At 36.1% G+C, this 20882-nt stretch overlaps 1 protein-coding gene across 8 annotated transcripts in view; it reads right to left on the minus strand.

The window, feature by feature from the left end:
- Positions 1 to 342: 342 nt before the first annotated feature.
- LNPK (lunapark, ER junction formation factor) overlaps positions 343 to 20882 on the minus strand; it is a 43504-nt gene continuing 22964 nt past the window's right edge. For all 8 annotated transcript variants that reach the window (XM_032989727.2, XM_032989723.2, XM_042784080.1 and 5 more), the window contains exons 9-13: positions 15565 to 15780; positions 10407 to 10512; positions 9624 to 9694; positions 8158 to 8328; positions 343 to 1302 (exon numbers count right to left, since the gene is read on the minus strand). In XM_032989727.2, the coding sequence (XP_032845618.2) occupies positions 1106 to 1302; positions 8158 to 8328; positions 9624 to 9694; positions 10407 to 10512; positions 15565 to 15780 (761 nt within the window). In that variant the 3' untranslated portion in view covers positions 343 to 1105. The remainder of the gene's footprint in view (positions 1303 to 8157; positions 8329 to 9623; positions 9695 to 10406; positions 10513 to 15564; positions 15781 to 20882) is intronic.

Below are 20882 nucleotides of genomic sequence, written 5' to 3' on the forward strand. Positions count from 1 at the left end.
TAACAGTAAACATATAACAAGTGTTCTTAGCTGGAAAACCTATACAATAAAAAAAAAAGTACAGTTTTGGTAATCTAACAGCAAATATTCATTGTAATTTTTAACAATAAATAGTATCAACAGCCTTTAGGGGGACTTAGGTAAGTCTTTTGGCAAACGTACATGTGCTTCCCCTATTGATCAACTATCTATTTCTATTCTAGCAAAGCTACCTTAACTACACATAGACAAGCTCCTTTTAAGGTATCGTATTCCTTCTGAACTTCCACAAAGCAACTGTAGAATAGCCGCATACAGTAGAACAGAAATTCTCATCTGTTTTAGGAATCACAAAGCAAGCACTGCTGCTAGATGTCTTTATTTTCCTTTAACAAAATACACAAAGGCACAAAATTCACTTATATCTTGTCATTATTGTACAGGTATAAATAGTGCTTTGTATTCAAGTACAATCAAGTGCAGAGACTTTCTATATTTTATGTAAACACAAAACAGTTTTGTATGTAGGTGTCTCTGGTTCATCTGCAATGCAAATAACCAAAGCAGATACCATTTATCTGAGTGCCATTTAACTGAATTCTGTCAAAAGTTAGACAATGAATAACATTAACACCACTGTAATGACACTTCCATATGCTTAAGTCAAATGTCAGATGACACTTTAGCTTGTAAACATCTGTGTATTTAAAGTGTACTCAATTCATTTCAACAGGGAAGCATTGAAAAGTATCTTAAGTTCACTAGATCAAACTTACTAGGTCAGCTGCTGCCAGTAATTGCTCTTTCTGTGTGACAGCTAAAGAGATGTCATCACAGGTCACCCTTAGCAAAACTTATACATCTAAGTTTTTAAATATGCAAACTGAACAATGGCTACAACTGTTAGACTTCAACTAACTATACATTCTGTGTGTTAACTTATTTGAAGACACATGCTTAATTTACAATACCCACTTTTACATATAGTTTTGACATACTGTGGCAGTTGAGGCAGTTTAAGCTCAAGCGAGATTTTTAAGTCGTACCATTAAAAAAAGCTCACCTGAATAGTAACAACAGGCATGAACAAAGCTAAAAACTAGCTACAGAAGGCACTTGAAGTACTTTATTCTGCTTTCATTAAAGATTCTTCACTTTGTTCAGCTGAAATAGACTCTGAGATAGAGTCTTCAGTTGTTGAAATGTTTTCTGTTTCTTCTTTTTCAACTTCTTCAGCTAACTTATCATTTAGCTGCTCAGGACTTGGTGCTTTAACATCTGTCTCATTTGTCTCAATGATCTGCGCCGTGTCTTCTTCAGATACTGTGAAATGAAAAATGGTGAAATAACCATTTCCAGAAAAGAAGAGGTCGCTAATATTCTTAAAAAGCAAACAACATTTTGCAATCACCCAGGTTTTGACTAGTCACTACATGAAGTTCTCAACTGCTAAAAACCATTTTCTTTTTCTAACAAGTCACAGGTAAACCTGTAACATTTAAGAAAAAGTACTATGGAAAAGAGCTCATATCCCACTATAAAAGTAGTATGTATTATTTGTATGTGTACATCCTCAACAGAATATTTCTAAGCTTGTTCATTAATATGAGGCAGTGTCAAAAATAAGACATAATGGTAATTCATTGTACTCAATAATGGAAGTTTTACCAACTATATAACTTACTCTAAATTAGTTCAATCTGTACACAGAATATAAACATTCTATCTGGTGGATACTACTTTAAACATAAGGAGCCAGACAACCAAAAAAAAAAATTGGAATAACCTAGTTCTTACATCCCAAAACCAGGCAATGAATATTACTGCATATTCTCAACCTTCCCACAGGAAGCGTAGGAAGGATACACAAGGGTATCTTTACTCTCAATCTGGGATGGGAGTTTCTTTCACAACAGGCATATTTTGAAGATCAGTCAAAAGTACTTGTCATCATTACTACCTCTAAAGAAATAAACTCTAGGTTCACAACACGATTTCAGTAGCATATAAGAAATGAAAGAGTCACATTCTGAAGTAAGCATAAGCACCAACAAACTGAACACTGTTACACTAAATGACACAAAAGTACTGTAGAATTATACTGTTGATAGTGGCTTATTTATTGACTAGTATTAATCAATACTATACAGCATTAATGCATATTGTGAAGGTAGTTTGCAAAACTGATGCAAAGTTATAGGTCAAAAATGTTTGTTGTCAAATCCTTGTAATTTCATATTTATCAAAACATGTTGGGTGTCTAAAAGTAATAAGACTGCTTCAAGCTTATATTCACAGAATTCAAGCAGGGCTGAAAGTTTCAGAACCATTGCTCTGGCTTCTCAGGTCACAACTGACAAGAGTAGCTGCTGCACACCCTTGTCCAGCAGACCTGGTACAACTGCCATCCGTCACCAAGAAATAGAGAACCCTCTTCCCACAAAAAGCTCCACCTAGATAGTTCCAGGCTCCATTCAGACTGCTCAGGGCAGCCCAGCCTCTCCATTTCTTCCCGACTCGATCTTCCATCTTAGCAAGTTTGCAGCTGACTCCTCATACAGCTTCCTTCCCTGCTTTCTCTATCACAGGCTGCTCAGCACCTGCCCTGGCTTCTTGTTCCAAAATTTCTCTGAAGCCATCTGTCAGATAGTCAATCCTCCTATTTCTGCCCAGGAAAATTAGTGTCCCCAGTTTCTTTCCAGACTACCCCACCCTCCCTTCCTGCTCTTCAATTTCCATCTTGATCCCATCCCAGCCTGTGTTCAATCTTTATCTCCCAACTGTCAGTTTTCTTTCTGTCTTATCTCTGCATTTTTTCTTCAGCCTCAAATCCTATGAATAAGTTTGTGCTTTTTCCTGCTACAATCCCTGCACACTTGAGTTACATTCCTCCTTTATTGCTGCTGTTCAGGCACAAGTCAAAGTACAGGATGTGCAGAAGAAACAACTCCATGCTCTCAACTCATTTGTAGCATAGCCCAACCATTACTTATGTACAGAGCTTGTCCTGCAGTCCTCAACTGAATGATGCTTAGCACTCCACAGAAGTGACTCGTTCTTAGTCTGATCAAGGTGAAGAGACTATTCATTCAGTCTGATCAGGAGGATGCCAAGCATCAATGTGTTTGCAGACAGTCCCAAGGACAATCAGCCACTAGTAGAAGAAAGCAGAAGCTTCTAATGAAAAGGAAAAAATCTGATCAAGTGCAGGTTCTATATTCAAAGGAATAGGAAAAGGATGCTGCTTTCATTTTTATATTCTACTAAAAGGTATGGAGACACTGCTTCTCTAAGAAAAAATTGTCAGGTATTATATGACTTTTGCCTTCATCTTGCTTTTGATTAAACTTAGTGAAACTCTTTAAACTTTCCAAAACATAGTTAAAACAAACTTACATGTAAAAATTTAGTCTAATAATTAAGCCTGACAAAGCTATAAGGAACTAAAGAGTAGGTCCTTTAAAGAATTAGTCATGGCAATCACAGTAAGTGGTGCTACTAACTCCAACTATAACCATGAACAACATTAAACATACACATTAAACATCATTAAGCATATACAGTGATTCCATTTTAAATACACCAATTAAGGGAAAGCTTGCCTAAAGTCAACTTGATCTCAATATTGCATGATTTAAGTTGCTGTAAGAGCAGTAGCTAACAGGAGAAAACTCTGCCCATAAACTTAAAAAGATGATAAAAAAAAATTAGTGTCCTTGATGATTAATGCTTAATCCACAATTTAACTGAAGAATGTAGCTACACATCTATGATTTCAACAGCACAGCCCTATGCTGGCCCAAGGCAAATTTAAGAGCTGTATCAATGCAATTTTAAAAAACCTGCTCCTGGCTATAGAAGTTCCAATCTTCTCTTCCCCACCTCCTTCTGCCCCAACACTGCTGCTTAATGGTTAGTACTTAGAAGGCATATGTACTTCACATTCTAAATTAGTCAGCTACCCTTATTGTGGCAGAGAATATTTCACTAAATAAGCAGTGAAATCACAATACTGCATCACTATTAAATTAAGTAGATGTATGTCTGTTATGCAGGAATTCACAAAAAACAGTATAAAATAATTGCACTAAAATACAGCTACTTTACTTGTACATTCAAGACCTTTGGGGCAAGTTTTCTTCACTACTATAGCTCTCCGTTAAGACAGACTTTCACACAGTGCCATGTGTCTGAAACATCTTCAAGGAGCATGTGCTTCACAGCAGTCTGAGTTCATGGCTTTGATACCACAGAAAGTTATTGTGAAACCTTTGAAAAAGAAGCCAAATAACAGCACAGCATTTTATTCCCTGTTCCCTTTATGTCCCACCAAAAAGGCAAACTATGCTGTTCAGCAAATTGAACTACGGTAGACTGGAAACATCATACATTTTTAAACCAAAACAACTTGTTTACAAGTCATTAAACTCAAGGTGAGTTGACTCACATCTGCTTGAGCAATCACTGAATTCTAGCCATATTAGCTGAACTAAGGAAAGATCACAGGAGGCTGAAACACATCTTTGTAAAGAAACAATGGCTTACAGAAAAAATGCAGCGGGCTAATGCTGTCCTATGAAAGTAAAGCATACTTGGTAAAAAGGCAAGCCAAATCTCGGAAACAGAAAATGCTTCTGGTCCAGTTTAAAAAAAACAACACCACACCAACAACACTAAACTCAGACCATTCTGACTAGAACAAATACTCAAGCTTATTTTAGTCCTTTGTCCTCAACCAGTTTTGTTCCTAGACAAGTTTCTGCTCCATCTATAACACTTGCCCAAAGCCAAGCTCTACTTTTGGTAGAACTCATAAGCACGCACTTGAAGCTGCATTATTTCTGGAGGACAGCATTATTGTGAACCGTTTTGTTTCTGCATCTGCCCTTTAAATGGACGTCCTTTCAAAACATAGTAGCAGTTGCTGTATTCCAAGAATCCTTAAAAGTGACAGAGCATTAAATCATCAAAATTTCATCAAGATGGTCAAGGAATTCCATAAAAATTTGGAGACACAGGAAGCTGTCACCATAAAGTGCTGACCACCATGGTGAAATCTGAAGTTCAAAGGCATCTAACGAAGACCACCTCTGACCACCAGCACCAGATATTCACCATAAAACTGAAGCAGTCAAATTTTGTTTTAACCTTCAAAACATTGCTAAATGCTAAACCTGAATCAAACACACTGCATAACAGTACCAAATACAGGCAAGACAAAATTAATCAAGATCAGTGGTTCCTGTTGCCTTTTTTCAATGTGATACAAACATTAGTACTTTCAAGAGAACTACATAAGAGAACCAACTAGCCTTTGATGAAAAAAATTCAAGACCAAGACATTTAAGAGAAAGGTAAGAAGAGAACTGAAGTAAATTGCTTCATTTTGGTACTAAAATTTCCCAAGTTACTCTGCAGAACAGGGAAGCATGACATTTGTGCCAGTAATCTTCATCAGATTGACAGCTGATGACTCCATACCTCCAGAGGATTAAAAAAATCCAGGGTTCAGTGCCAACAGCAGTCCCCATAACCATTCTTCAGATCTCTTATCCACAGGAGTTGCATGTAACATGCTAGTCACTGCATGGGCACACAACTGAAAAGATTCAGCTCCATATTCTACTCATTAGTAAAAAGGAGCTGACTGGTAAACAAAAAAAAAAGTTTATAGCACTTCTGTATCACATTAGCTTGCAGTTTCTTCAAGCTATACAGATATGGTTTAAATGAGTTACAGATAAGAGTTGGATCTCCCTGTGTTGTCAACACTGTGGTGAAGTTGGTTGCCTGACATTAATGTTTGTCTACATCTGTAAGTGAAGATATTCTCTATCCTTGCTATGACAGCAGCTATATTACTGTAGTGAACAAAAGCCTTCCCCAGAGCTATACCTCCATGATAGCTTCATACCTTAAACTTACAACCAAGGGATATGTTCATTTATTAATAGAGCACAACTGCCTGTAAGCAGTTAGGTTTCAAATTAGGGTTCTTATGGAAAAGTGATTTACTGAAAATTTTATTTTCTCATAAGAGATTACTTTGTGGTGAGTCACAGGCAGTTAATGCACAGTGACAAACAGAGGGTAGCACTGACCTCTTCTACATCAAAAAGACATTTCTCAGATATTAGTTATGTAAAATATTAACACATACTATTTCTGGCTGCTTAGTAATTATCAAAGCAAAAAGGTTTCTATCACCTTGGAGACTAAATATTCAGAAAAGATCAGATTTTTAAGCTGGATAAAACCAAGTGTCAATATACCAGTTACTTATTGCCTCTTCTGAAAAATGTCACCATATACTTCCTAGCAGGAAATAAGAACTGGGGAAGAAATCCCACAGTAGGGTTTTTTTCTACTGTTGTTTTTAAAGACAGCAGCACATTAATACAAGACCACACCAACAAAACCCAAGCAATTTTCAGTGTTAAAGTTAAATTTGTAAAATCACATTTACTGCAATAAAACCATCCCATTTTTGTCCTGAAATACTTGATAAAATTCTGCTTTCAAAAAAGCCAAAGTCAGTTTGAAGAATTTTCACTCCCACATCTCAAGTGCATAACGAAAAATCTCACTCTAATTCTTAAGGTTTTATATTTTTTACAACATCTATAAACTGACTCAGCAGCTCAGACTCATTAAAAGCATAGTTTGATAAACATTTCCTTCAATGATAATACCAGCCTAATTAGCACTCCCCTCTCCCAAAGCCTCTAAGAACCTGCAGTTATGGATAATACTCAGAAGCCCTCCAGGCACACACCTCCAAGAGCTGAATATCCATCTTTAAGGGCTTCCCCACTTCACTTACACAGAGGAAAATAAGCAGAGTTTTGAAGGCCCCAGTAACAAATTATGTCTTTTCTGTAAGAATCTTCTAAATTTAAAAGGAGCTACCCTTCACTCACTGAAAAGATGAATAGATTATTTGAGGGCAAAGATGACATTTGCACCATCTTAGCTTAATGCATCTGATTTCAGTCTTATTTTCCTGCTAGTAACAGTACTTTTAATGAAGTAAAAGCACACTGTGGCACAGGAAAAGAAACCAACCAAGTTCTCCAGATAATGCACCAACATCAGACCACACCCAGAGATGGCTACAGTTTGGTATGACTTCTCTACCAGCCTCATGCAGCCTTCTCATGCCAGAAAGTAAAGGCCAATGTCATTTTGTTCTCCCTGTTAAAGATAATCAAGAAGAAACATTCTTTCTGCTACACTCTGACAGTTTCCCACAGTTGGTGCAATTCTAGCCTGAAACAGAGCTGTACACTATTCTACACTATTCAATATCTTCCTCCCCATGATCACTGTTTAAACTAATGTAAAATCCCATCGAGTACTCAATGGCACATCTAACTGAAGAATCTCTGGTTTGAAATTATAATTTCTGGAGTCTTTTAAAACACTGAATCTTCCTGTTGGCTGTACACCAGATGCTTACTGTATCTGCAGACTATAAAATGTCTCAAAAGGAACTATGTTAAATTAAAATTGACAATTTGTCTTTGAACTCCCTGAAATTAAACAAGGTAGTTTTACTAGACTTTCCTGCCCTGAGGAAAACAGCAAAAGGAACAAAGGCAGGAATTCCAACACACCTCAACCAAATGACCTGCTGAACACAGTGAAAGTTAACCACTTCAGGACATACTCCCTTCTTAACTTTTTCTGTAATTTACCATGCTATTTTCTATCTATCAGTGAAAAATTTTGTTATGCCATCATTTGCAAGAGACATACTGCCTAATATGAAGAAATTTTAGGATACAGGACAGAAGACAATGGTATCAACAAGCTAAGAAGCTAGAAGCAAGGACAAGAAGAATTAAAAAAAATTATAAACTGCACCCACTATGAAGTCAGAATAGACTAGACTATTTCAGTTGGAAGTGACCAACAACAATCATCTAGTCCAACTGTCCAACCAATTCAGGGCTGACCAAAAGTTAAAGCATGTTGTTAAGGACACTATCCAAATGCCTCAAACACCGACAGGCTTGGGGCATCAATCACCTTGCTATGAAGCCTGTTCCAGTGATCTGAGTTCTTCAGTTGTTCTTACTCTAATTTAAAAACTCATCTAAACAGAGAGCTAGATGACTGGGAAGAATTTCATTGGGCGTTAAAAAAAAGAGCAGACTTCATGAGATTAGCACATACCTTCTGTCTGCTGAGTCTCCTGGGGCTTTCTCTCTCTAGGTTCTAGAAGCTCGGTTTCAGATTGCAATTCTGTAGATTGCTTTTTTTCAAAACTGAAGTCTGGAAGTCGTGGAGCCTGAGGTCTAGTTTTTCTTGCAGGATTCAGGAAAAAGCAGTAGGCACACCTAAATGCTAGACAAAAGCACACCCAATAAATAACCTCAACTAAATAATTTCACATTTCACCTTTATTCCTACGCTACAGTCTGACTGTCCAAAAGACTAAAAGCAGAGAATTAAGTAAGTGACTATCACTACATAAGAGTACCTCCATCAGATTTACCCAAGCTGTTCCATTTAGCTTCATTTTTAACTTCAGCACCATTTGCTGCTTAAAAGCCTGTTTGATTTCAGCTCTGCTGCACTTGTGAGTACTGCCCACCACTGTGAAAGATCTGACCACAATGAACAAAATAATGCAATTCAGTATGACCAGATGTAGCCACATGGTGTTCTTCTATTCCTTCCAACAAAAGAATTAAGTTGGCAGATGATTTCCACACACATACCCCCCCCCTTAAGATGCCACTTTCCTCATCCTGAGTAAGGAGATGCTATGGATTCTGCAAGGTATGTCTCATTCTGCTTTTTGAGGAACATTCTGCTCCAGTGTTGCTTAATTAAAAAAAGGCAGTTTTATTCTGGAGAAGTACTGGATACCACTTCGCAGTTCAATGTATATTTATACACACACACACACCAAGACAAGGCAGGGAAGTGTTAATTTTTCACACAGTTGAATTGTGATTGCACTCGAGCTAAGATGACATATAGACTATGTATCTTAGGTTCCATAGAAAACATTCAGCTTATTCTTACAATGCTGTCTATTCACTCATAAAATTAAGCAAAACAAAATGAAATAGAAGATTTATCTAAGATTCCCTCATTTCTTAAGCACCAGACTTACACTTGTGGTAGAAAGGAAGCAAAATAAAACATCTGTGTTCAATAAAGAGCTGTGTCTGTTAAGTTACTGTCAGCCATAAATTCACATATAGCCCCCTAGGGCTTGTTTCCACTCCTTTTCCGATACCTCCCCAAGATCTTCTTGCCAAAGCAAAATTTTGTTTAAGTTCTGGTAAAAGAGGCACACTTTAATGTCAGATAGTTTCTCAATATAAAACCCTTCTGAGAACCATTCATAGCCAATAGCATTTCTCAGGGATGTATTGGAAGAGGCTTATTTCTACTGAATAGTTTTCTACACATAAAATCTTTGGCCTGAAGGTTGCAATAAAGCACTTCTCTAAGTCTTAAAGTGAATCTTAAGATACAAAGTAATAAGTTACCATAAAACTGTTCCCATAAGAAATGGCATTTCACAGTGTCAGTTAAGTACTTAACTACAACCAGAATGAAGTATGATGCATGTGAGTTATGAAACATAAGCCAACTAATAGAGTCTATCACAGATCAGCTCTTACCTGTATATTCAAACTCCTCCTTCAAAGCCATACCATTGTGAGAAAAACATTGCTGACATATAAGGGCGTACCTAGAAAACATGAATATAATTACATACATTTAAGTAGTAACACACTGACACTAGATTCATTTTACTTTAAATATTGAGTAATAGCTTAGATATTTACTCTTAAAAGTTAATTTCCACAGCAAAATTATTATCCTTTAACACAAAATAAATCTGTATATTAAATAATAGCTTAGGTTGGTATATAAACAGTGAATTATTCTTATCTACAATTTAAACCTCATGATTCCACATATTTTTAGTATCATAACTGTCAGAAAATAACATCCACAGTAAGTTTATATTTCAATAGAATACAGTCAATATGAAAAGTGACCATGATTAACATGGATGTTCTGATATGTTTCGACAGTTCTGAAGGCAGTATGAAAGCATTTATGATGGCAATAAAGCTGAAATGCTAAGTTTTTGGTTTTTTGTTTTTTTGTTTTTTTTTCAGTTCAAAAGGATTCATTTACCCACTTGAGCATAGATTTTTCTCTTTGTATCACATGGCTAACACCACCCAAGTGGAGGTTAATTTTATCAAAATGTTACCATTTTTCATAGAAAGAGATTTCTGGTGAAACACTGAAAAAGGGCCATTTCACTATGAAAATTTCAGGCAAATTAATTTATAATTCCTTTAACCTTGACACTTCTGTCTTGGAAAACAAAAAGTTAAGAAACTTCCTATCTCCTAAGTGTTTAGGTGTTTCCTTTAGCAACGTTTTACCTGTTCTGAGGACCATCGCCAACTAAATATTCAATAACTCTATCCACAACTCCCCTTTCTCGAGGAAGAATAGGTCTTGCTAAAGGAGGACCTGGAGGATGAAGACCTAGGAAGACACAAACTATGTCAAAATTATTTTCAACTATGTTATTATATATAATATTTCACTGTGTGTACTAGTGTCATAAAATAATTGAACCTACTTATTATACATGGCCATATTTCTTAGTCTACTAGGAAAGCTGTAATATTTTTAAATCCACCATAGCTAGAGTTCCTATTCCACTCCTTTAGTTTATCATCATATTAAAATCACTCTAATTTTATCCCTTGGATATGTAATTAAATTTATAATTTCTAAAGGACTTAAGGCATCCGTAGTATTTAATGATTGCTCACAGATAGAGGCTTTTTAAGCAAAGAAAAAATCCTTGAGTTTTCTTCATATACTCAACTCCACATATTCAACACTTCAAGTTTACACCAATATATCTGGTAAAGTCAATTGCAACAGTAGAAGAACAATTTATGTTATCAAAGAAGCACCCACTGGTTTCTGTGTAATTACTACACTGCTTGAGCATGCCCTCTGTGTGCATTCAATATACACATTAAACCTGTCCAGCCATTTGGCATTTTGGTAATCCCATGTTTAATGGAAAGTTGGATACTTTCAGATTTATGCTTAGTCAAAGAAGCCAGAAGGCCACTATTAAAGTATCATTTTTCATATCCTATGTGTTTAACAAACTACTATCAAAACAAAACTCCATTAAGAACAGGTAACAGCAACAGTTGGTATTACCTTTGCCACCTCTGTTTACAATGGCAGTTAAAGTAGGCCAGTGGTACAAACTTGTCTTTCCACAAAGTTTGAAAGCATCTGGTCTATTATACAAGACCAATGCACCCTGCCAACTTCCATTTATGTAGCTCTGAGTTCTCATGTCTACCTTCCATAATGAGCAAAACATGGTTTGGTAAGGTACTAAGTCTGAATCAACTCAGATGTGACCATTCAAATAACTAAGTATCTGAAACTTCTTCCCAAAGCCATCCTCCTGGCCAAGACACATTTTACACAAGCACAGGAAGTATTAAGTTACAGTACTTGCAACAGATACTAGACAGATAGTCTTGAATGTAACATAATTAAGTGAGCACCTGGGGGGTAAACTTAAAACCTATTTCCAGAAGACCTTTATGAATTACATTCAAAGGCCACAAAAAACAGTGTTCAAGTATGACAACAAACCAGCCCTTTCAGAACTCTGAAACTGGAGCAAAATGGTCAGCTTCAAGCCACCTAAAGACAAAATTAGGAAACCTGACAGATCGGACTCCGTTTAACCCAACAACAAAATTACTTGTAATAATGTAAAAGCCCTATTCAAGCTCAAGATAGTTAAGGTGGTTAGACAGAAAAAAATCAACTAATACTAGCAGGTTTCATACTGAAGTGAGCATATGGTAATCTGGAGCCATGCAAGAAGTATATATAATTCATAGAAGCAAAGTTCTCAAGGCGCAAAAAGTAACCAGTGTTTTCTCAGGGAAGAGTTCTGGCCTGTAGCTATTCTCACTGTACCAAATAAAACCAGATAAAAGGCATGGCTTAAAAAAAAAAAAAAAAAAAGGCTTTTAGTGACCACCGATTCAGCCTTCAGTTCTCTCTTAGATTAGCTGTATGCTTCCAGTATTTTTCTTGAGAAGATATATTTCACAGAATCCCCCATAATGCCCAATAAACAAAGAGGAAGCTAAAGGGTAAAACAAACTAAACCCATTGTCTGAAGATGAAAAAAGGATTTAAAAAAAAAAAAAAAAAAAACAGAAAGATAGTAGAGTTTGTTAGCAAGTTGAACTAAATTCAGGACATTTAATTGAAAGATACCCTGGAAAAAACAGCAGACTACAAGCTTCTCAGAAGACAGATTTAGCTTTCTTGTAGCACCTCAGCTGGGTACAACATAGAGAGTCCTTCCAGAACAACTAAGACTTTCATACACACAGAAATGATATGTACCTCTTCAGTAGAGTATACACAGGCAAAGACAACAGAGCAAGTCTTACTATTTGATAAGCTGATCCAAGATGGGCTTTAAGTTTAAATCCAGCAACAAATGTAACTGTCAGCAATTATTATCTCAAGCCTTCTACCTTTTAACCTTCACAGATTAGAGCAACAAAGGAAAAAGAGTAACCTACAGCAGAATGTGCTACACTGTGGTAAACTTCAAACTGAATGCCATGTGCTGCTAACCTCCTTTCTTTATGGGAAGGATCAGAAACATTGTAGGAATCAAACATCTTCAGCAGTGACCTCAAAGTGCTACACATAGAATGAGACTTATCTTGCCATTAAGGTTGCAGTATTTCTAACAGCACAGCCTTTTGAAACACATCTCATCAATACTGGATAATTGACCTAAATAGACTGTTCTAATCTTTAGAAGAACAATGAAGTTTTATCAGAAAATACCGCAATTTACAATCCTACAATAAGCACAAAAAAGTTTCATGATCAACACAGATGTTTTTAAAATAACCTTCGTTTACACAAGCAAGAGAAATTAATTCAGGAGATCTCAATCAGTGAACGCATTCCCAAATTATTCCCATATCCTGTCAACAAGTACAAACCCAGACTAAGGAAACCCTCACAGCAAGGTAGAACAAATTCAGTGCAACATAAACTGGACCTAATGCTTCATTTCACAGATTCTGAAAAAAAGTTGTCCAGAGAAGAGTTCAGGCAAAATATATTTCCTAAAACTTCACAAAAACCTGAGAGCCAATACATCCATTAAAAAAAAAAAAAAAAGACAACGTCCAACATAGGTGTGAAGTAAAGATCTAGCTACCTGGTTAACACTCACGCATGTATTTAGCTCTATATTCAAAAGACCAAATTTTCATATGACCTGTATATCACCAATATATGAAAAGTTCCTAGAAGTTAACAAAAAGGTAAAAATTGAAGTTACCTAGAATGAAACATCACAACATGCTCCAAGAACAACTTCAATCACCTGCCTACTAATAACTCAAACCAACCATCTTAGTTCTCATGCTGTTATGGACACCAGTAATTAATATAAACATCAAAAGCAATCATTGTAGAAAGACTGGTCATTTCTGCAAAGCTTGGCAAACTCTCAACTACCTGCTGGTTATTAATTTTCAAACATATGGGAGCTCTGTGGTAATACACGTTAAATTGATTCTCCTCTACAAAATATAGTATAATGAAAATGAATTATTAATCTTCTCTAAAGTAGAGATAATTAAGGCTATTCATATATGTTGTAAGCCATGCATGAACTTAGATGCAATGATATTACTCTTATAGATACTAAATTTACATACTTTTCACTACAGCTACATAACTGATTTTATATGCCTGGGAGGTTTCAGGAAATACAAGAGAAAACAGGGCTTCCATATTAAGTGACAATTGCAGTGGTTTCCATTGATATCCACGACAAAATAACACATTTGGTCAAAATACCAGTTATTAGTGAAAAAAAGTGCCTATAAAGCATTATCACAAAAACTACATTAAATATTTTAATTAACATGCTTGGCAACTGTCCTTTCAAACAAGTCCATTAATTTTTTTTCCATCTTCCTCTAAGCCATTTCTGCAGTAAAGGCTAAATTTCATCCAGCTTATTCAATGCGCCTGAATCTTCCCCTAAGAATAAAACTATTACATAGCTGATATTATTTTATTATATAGCCAGCTTCTTAAACAAGAAGGAGCATGTGTTTTTAAACTCATTAAGGAATTCTCAGTAAGCAGGTTTCAGTAAACGTGCTTTGTAACCAAATGACAAATTTCCTGGCACAGGGAGCTGATTTCTGATACTTCAGGATAATCAAGACTTACTAATAACTTGCCTTTACAGTTCACTTCAGGGATAAAAACAAATTTAGCAGTTCCATAATACAGGTAAACAATTACTAACAAAAAATAAGGCTTAATGGACTCTGAAGAGAAGTGAGAGATCACAATTTTTCGTGACAAGTTTATTCCAGTACACTGAACAATACAAACAGGCATTTTGACATTCAGCTGCCCAAGATCTTCCATTACGAGATCAGGTGTCAATATATTATGTATAGTCCTACTTTTAGACTGTATCATGGAAGTCAGTAAGCAAGGGTATACAGTTTATAAGACTTCAGTAACTTACAAGTTAAAAATCAGGAACACAGGGCAGAGAAAAATATGCCTGATCACTGTATAAAGAGCAGAGAACAACTCCACATTACAGTGGTGTTCAGAAGATTCTTGGCAAGTTGCAACCCTTCTATTTTCAAGGCAGCATTTCATCTCCTCTCCCGCCTTGTGATCCAACCCGCCAGACATCCTGCAAAGGCCTGGCACTAACCCATACACAGCTTTACCATCCATGAGGAGGATGAGAACAATGCCTCCCACCCAAACCTCTCAAATTTTGCTATTCCTTCTATGGATTTTAGCCAATGTTCTATTTAATAAAGTCCATCCCATCTGAACACCAAGCCAGAAATCAAGGAAAAAACATTTTCAGGATATGAAACAAAATTTTAAGGAGCACTCACTTCTACCAGATTTCAACCTGTTGCTAAACTTTTTACTCTTGTGTAACAGTGTGATTTTAGAAGAATTTGGCTATAACACAAACAACTTTTCTGGTATATTTGGCTTTAATCTATGAGTATATATTGCATGACTATACCTCCTAGAGTAAAAATTTAAATAAACGTCAAGATGCATGTTAAAAAAATATGTGCAGGGTTTAGTGAGAAACATGAATGTATTCTGAAAGTGTTCTCCTCTGAACCTGATTTATATAAGTGTAGAGCTCTTCTAAACTAAGAACATAAAAAGGTATGCTATATTGTTGACTACAGAATACTGCAAAGTTTTATTGCCATTTAAACAAAGAAGCCATAACAGTTAAATGAGCTCAAGCAATAGGTTTCAGCATCAAAAGGTGCCAGCTGTAAAGAGTTATGGCTAATTGAATATGGAACTCTTGCTTAATCAGATAACTGCTCTGCTATTTCCAAATGAAATGCCATTTCCATACTGTCTGAAAATGGTCTATTTTATTGGTAACCAGAGAAAACAATATAAACTGTAAATAACATTAAGTGCTCTGTTTACCCATTCCAGGCACTGAAGTAGCAGGGGATCCAAGGCGTCTTGGTACATTTGACTGCAAAGGTGGCACAACAGTTCTTTCTGGAGATCCACTCAGTGCTGGTGTGTCTCTCTGCAGATTAGGAGATGCTGGAACCTGTGATTTTGGAGAGCCTTGTTTAGGACTCGTAGGTAGGGGCAAAGCAGCATTCCTTTGAGCTGTGGTCCTCTGACGAATTTCTGACAACAACATGTGCATACTGAATTTAACATCTAGCATTACAAGCAACAGATTAGTAAAAGTACATTAATATCAATATTCCAATCAGCAAATTAGAGTAAAAAAAAACAGAAAGAAGTCTGTAACTAAAGATCACCAGCTGCCTGGAAGAGCATGCCACAGACATAAACCCCACACAGACTACTATATTTTAATAGCAATAAACATTAACTGTTAAATACTTAGGGTAAAATTCTTCTAGAATAAAGTTAGCAGATACCTACCTTACCATTCTATTCTCTAAAGCACAATGTTAGAGATATTAACAGCTAGATTCAAACCACAATGTACAGACAGAGTTGATCACTGTTTTTACTCTATGGTTTAAACATGCTTCCAAGTATTTAGCTTTCCATGGGACCAAAAACTATTCAGTCAGTGTCTAAAACACCCAGGCTAAGTGCCCAGAGTTACTAAAAAAATTTCATATTGAATAAGTGAACGAATTCTAAAGCCAGAAGAAAACAAAATGCTTCTCTCGGATCATATAGTTTCATTCACTTTTTTCAGCAGCCCTACCAACAATCCAGATGCTTGGATTGTCACAAAGCAAGAACAAGCTTTGCTTGAACATGTCCTTACTTTTACCTCTCCTCACTCCACTATCAGTGTTACTATTAAATCACTATTGCGAAAAGCTTAATGGGTTTTCTGTGTTATTCTTACTTCAAGCCAGAGTTCTCAATAACACCAATGGCAATATCACCCCAGTAATATATTAAAGTCTAGATATTATATTATTGATGCAGGGAAAAAGTTCCATTATACTCAAATTTGTTTCCCAAAACAGGGCAGGAACAGTGCTCATGAATAACAGTCACTATCATCTATTTCTCATCCCATCTATACCTAATCACCTCTACAGAGCCTTTGAAATACACTACCGCAACAAATCAAATTGAAATGTAACCCTCACTTCAGGGCTGCAGGCATTAACACTGTTAACAAGTGACAGCTTACTCTGTGAAAGGTACACCCCAAGAATGCCTGCACCTAAGGCTACAGTACCCTACAGAGTTAGCGTCTAGCACCCACATTAGTTTGAACAAGCTTGCTTGTTTTCCTTCACAATAAATGGAATTTAACATTTGAGTTGGACTTAAATTCATTTCCCTGAGTTTCAAGATTAGAGAGATTATCTGATGACTTTGTCAGGCTAGAAGAATTTAAATCCTTAGCAAGTAACCAGCCACAGGGAGATGGGTGTGTTGAAGTCTGAAGGAACAATTCCTGTCCCCAAAAGTACAATACTACCACACTAAGCTTCTGTATGGGCTGGAGGAGGCAGGCAGTGCGTGACATCATCTTACACTAGCTAAGGAAGAGTTGCTATCACTGGAGTACTAAGCAAAACATAAAATTTCTGCTGGAAAATCACCAATGTGCAGTGCAACAAAATTGCAACACATAGGCTATATTCTTGCCTACTTATCTGTACATATAAATACAATTAGTATACACCAGAAGAAAGGATAAAAGACTTTTTGGTATCACCAGTTAGAGGACTACAACAGCACAACGTCTTACTAAAAATCTATCTAGTTCAGTTTCCTACAGAGCAGAAATTACACGTTTTCCCTGCCACACCTTCAGGTGCCTCACTGCCTTACTTCCCACAACTTTATCATCCAAGTTAGATCACCCAATGAGTATGAAGATTCCGTATTTTAACTTGGCTTTAGCATGTAAAGTTTGTCCCCTCACTATTTAAACTGTTCAGAATCTGGAAACCAGCATAAATTGGCGAGATAGTTGCAGAAATTTCATTAAGCTTTCCTTGGTGGCTTGTTTCTATTTTGAAAACTTCTCCTGTGTTGAAAGTTTTATTTTAATCACGAATTCGTTTATGAACCTCACCATTGACATTTCCTTGAGAGCTTTTTGTGAGAGACCTTAGTGACCTTTCAAGTCTAACTACACTAGAATAATTGTATCATCCTCTCTATGACATCTGACCAACAGGCATGACTCATCTACAAACAATATATTGATTCTGCCCCATGATTTATTTACCTATATGTTCAAATTTGTGTTATAGTTTCCACTTACGTATTAGTTTCAAAAAAATCAAGCTGAAGTTATGCAACTTCTCAACTCTACTCAGCTTCACAGATCTTTAAAAAAAAATGAGTGATAAATATGAAGTCTAACTCCACTTGTTCCAAGATCATTTTAAGTATCTACAAAAAGACACTTTAATCCACTGCTAACATTTTCTTCATTCTTTTTCATTACAAAGCCTGCTTTATTATGGTTGTACGTATAAAAATGTCAGAGATCATGACTATAGCTACCCATGGATGTTACTTCCACATTTTGAAGGCTGTCTTCCTGTATCATGTGGTTTAAGCATGTCAATTTTGGTTGCTTAACAGCTTTGAGTGTTTTGATAGGTGATAGATATATTCACATTTATTCTGAGCCCATAATATAATACACTATTCCTAAGCCATTTCCATGCCACCTGCAAGTGATTTGCCCCTTTTGCCTGTTCTTTCAGAAGGGCCATTTTTGGCAAGCCTCCTTTAAAAAGGCTTTCAATTTTTAAAGAGATACTGCTACTTTAATGACTCCTTCCCTGTATTTTTGCTCCTACAAAGAGGTTGAACCCAAACTGTCAGCATTAGAGAGATGTGCTTCAGTAGTTTTAGTATCATTACAAAGGTAAGAATACAAGACTCATTGCTAGTTTCCACAAAACGATATGAGGTTATTCACAAGGCTTTCCTGCTCCCCCACTTAGAAGTTCATTTGGCTTTCACTTTTATCTTAAGAGAATTTGCCAACACTCCACTGCTCCCCAGCTAAGAGAAGATACCACAAGAACTTACATTATGAGAAAATGAGAAATGGTCTCCTTGGCAAGACCAATAGTCCATCCATCCCAGTATTTCATCTCTTACAGTGGTTGTGGATGTTACTTAATGACAACACACAAACCTGAATGATTCCTGTTGCCTACAACTCTGATACCACCCCCAGGATCCATAATGCATTGTTAGGGACATTAGAGGGTACAGCCCTGCCTAATCATTTTAGCATCACATGTGGACCCTTTTGCCCATTAACTCCTCTAAATTCCTGCTAACTGCTTTCGCAATAACAGCCCAAATAGTCCTCTGAAGTAACTGGATATGTTCTATATGTTTCTCAAATTGCCTTATGTTGAGATGCAACATGTTAACAATGAGCCTCTTGCAAACTTCCAGATTTCCGTAACTCCAGTTCCACAAGTCACTTGAGTAATATGTCTGTTAAGTCTCAACACTAACACAATATACAGCTGCTGATGTATATTTTTAATGAAGTTTTGCAATTTTCTGAAGTTTTTTCTTCCCCAAATGATTTTTGTGCATCTGCAAACCAATTGCATGAAGACCGATAAGGAATTTAAAACCAGATTTTTTTATTCTTCAAACACACCAGAGGTCAAATTCTGCAGTTACCAACACTGAACAATACTGATACATAAACAGACACATTACTTAACAGGGCTACTACTCACAACTGATGATTCAGTATGATCTCTTAAAGAATATTAAGATACTGCCAGTGGTGAGACAGCTGTATCTTTCATGTTTACAAGCATAACTATTTTATTTCTCCCTCACTTTGAAACTCCTTGATTTTTGTAGGGAAGAATACATCATTTTTAAAGAGCTAAAGCACAATGCAGGTCAATATATAGTTCACATAACTTGCCAGCTTTAATGGCAAAGACCAACCAAGAATTTTCTTTCTTCCTCCTCATGCCTGTACCCATCCCACAGCTTGCAACCATCTGTTATTGCATTATTTTTAATTCAGGTCACGGAGTGATCTCATTTACAATACAGCCCTGCTAACAGTTGTATCAGCACAATGAAGGGAGCGGGTATTGACAACAGGATATTGTTGATAAATATTTATTCCACTGCCAATATATACTTACCCTTTTTTTTCATATGGCCAAAGTACTTTATATGCTCATTAACTCTACCTTTCAAAACATTTCTGATTAGATAAAATTGCACTGAAGTTTTCAAATTCCTTTCCTTCTGGATTTCCAGGTGCTTTCTTATGCCAAACTCAAGATTCATCTGAATCATTTGTTAAAACTACAATTATTTAAGTAGTGCATGTCAAAAATCATAAGAGCTGCAAAAAGATCTAAATACATATGAAAATTGGGGCACTACCAGTTGTTTTTCTGAGAACCAACTATTATGTAATGGTGATTAAGTCTTTGTACTAATTAGTATATGTAAGCTCCTATTTCAACTGTTAAGTCAAAAACATACCAACTAACCAACCTTTCATCAGCTGCCTCATACACAACAACATTGTCCAATCTGATTACACACTGGTCATTATTTATCTTCTTTTTGAAAAGACTCGATTACAGAGCTCAAGATAATGAGTTCTGCTGCCTGGCTAGTTTGTGTCCAAATTGAGCAAAGAGAAGAACAAAGAAACTTTAACTTGTTAACAGATATTTTTTTTTATTCCAAATCACTATAATTCTACCACATATTGCATATACCAAATTATACCACAACCACATTAAGGTGTCATCTAGTTACAGTAAGTTACATACTGCACAGAATGGAAACTAATATTTGGTTTGGGCAGGTATTTAGTGTGAAAAGCAATAAGCTAGTAGGTTTTTTGATAGCTAAAAATTGAAATAATTACTGCACATACCAAGGACAGGTTATTTAGAAAATAAGACTCCACAATTTACACAGCGTGTCCCTCCTGAACTATAATGCATCTACCAAATACAACAGTATGAATATCCACTTTTACATGGACAAAAAGCAGCACCAATTCTAAATTCAATGTGTTAGAGAACAGATTGGAAAGAGAAAAAAATGAAGTCATGCTGTATATCAACAAAGTTATACAGAATCATAGAATCATTTAGGTTGGAAAGAGACCCTTAAGATCATCAAATCCAACCACAAGCCATGACAACTTACAAAATTTTCTAAAATCCCTTCCAAGGCTAAACTGAACTTTTATTCAGGATAAAGCAAATTGCTGACTTTAATGTGGATTCACTCAAAGAAGTTGAATAATG

Source organism: Tyto alba, unplaced genomic scaffold, assembly GCF_018691265.1.
Source record: "Tyto alba isolate M040663 unplaced genomic scaffold, T.alba_DEE_v4.0 Super-Scaffold_7, whole genome shotgun sequence".
In the NCBI taxonomy this organism is placed as follows: Eukaryota; Metazoa; Chordata; class Aves; order Strigiformes; family Tytonidae; genus Tyto; species Tyto alba.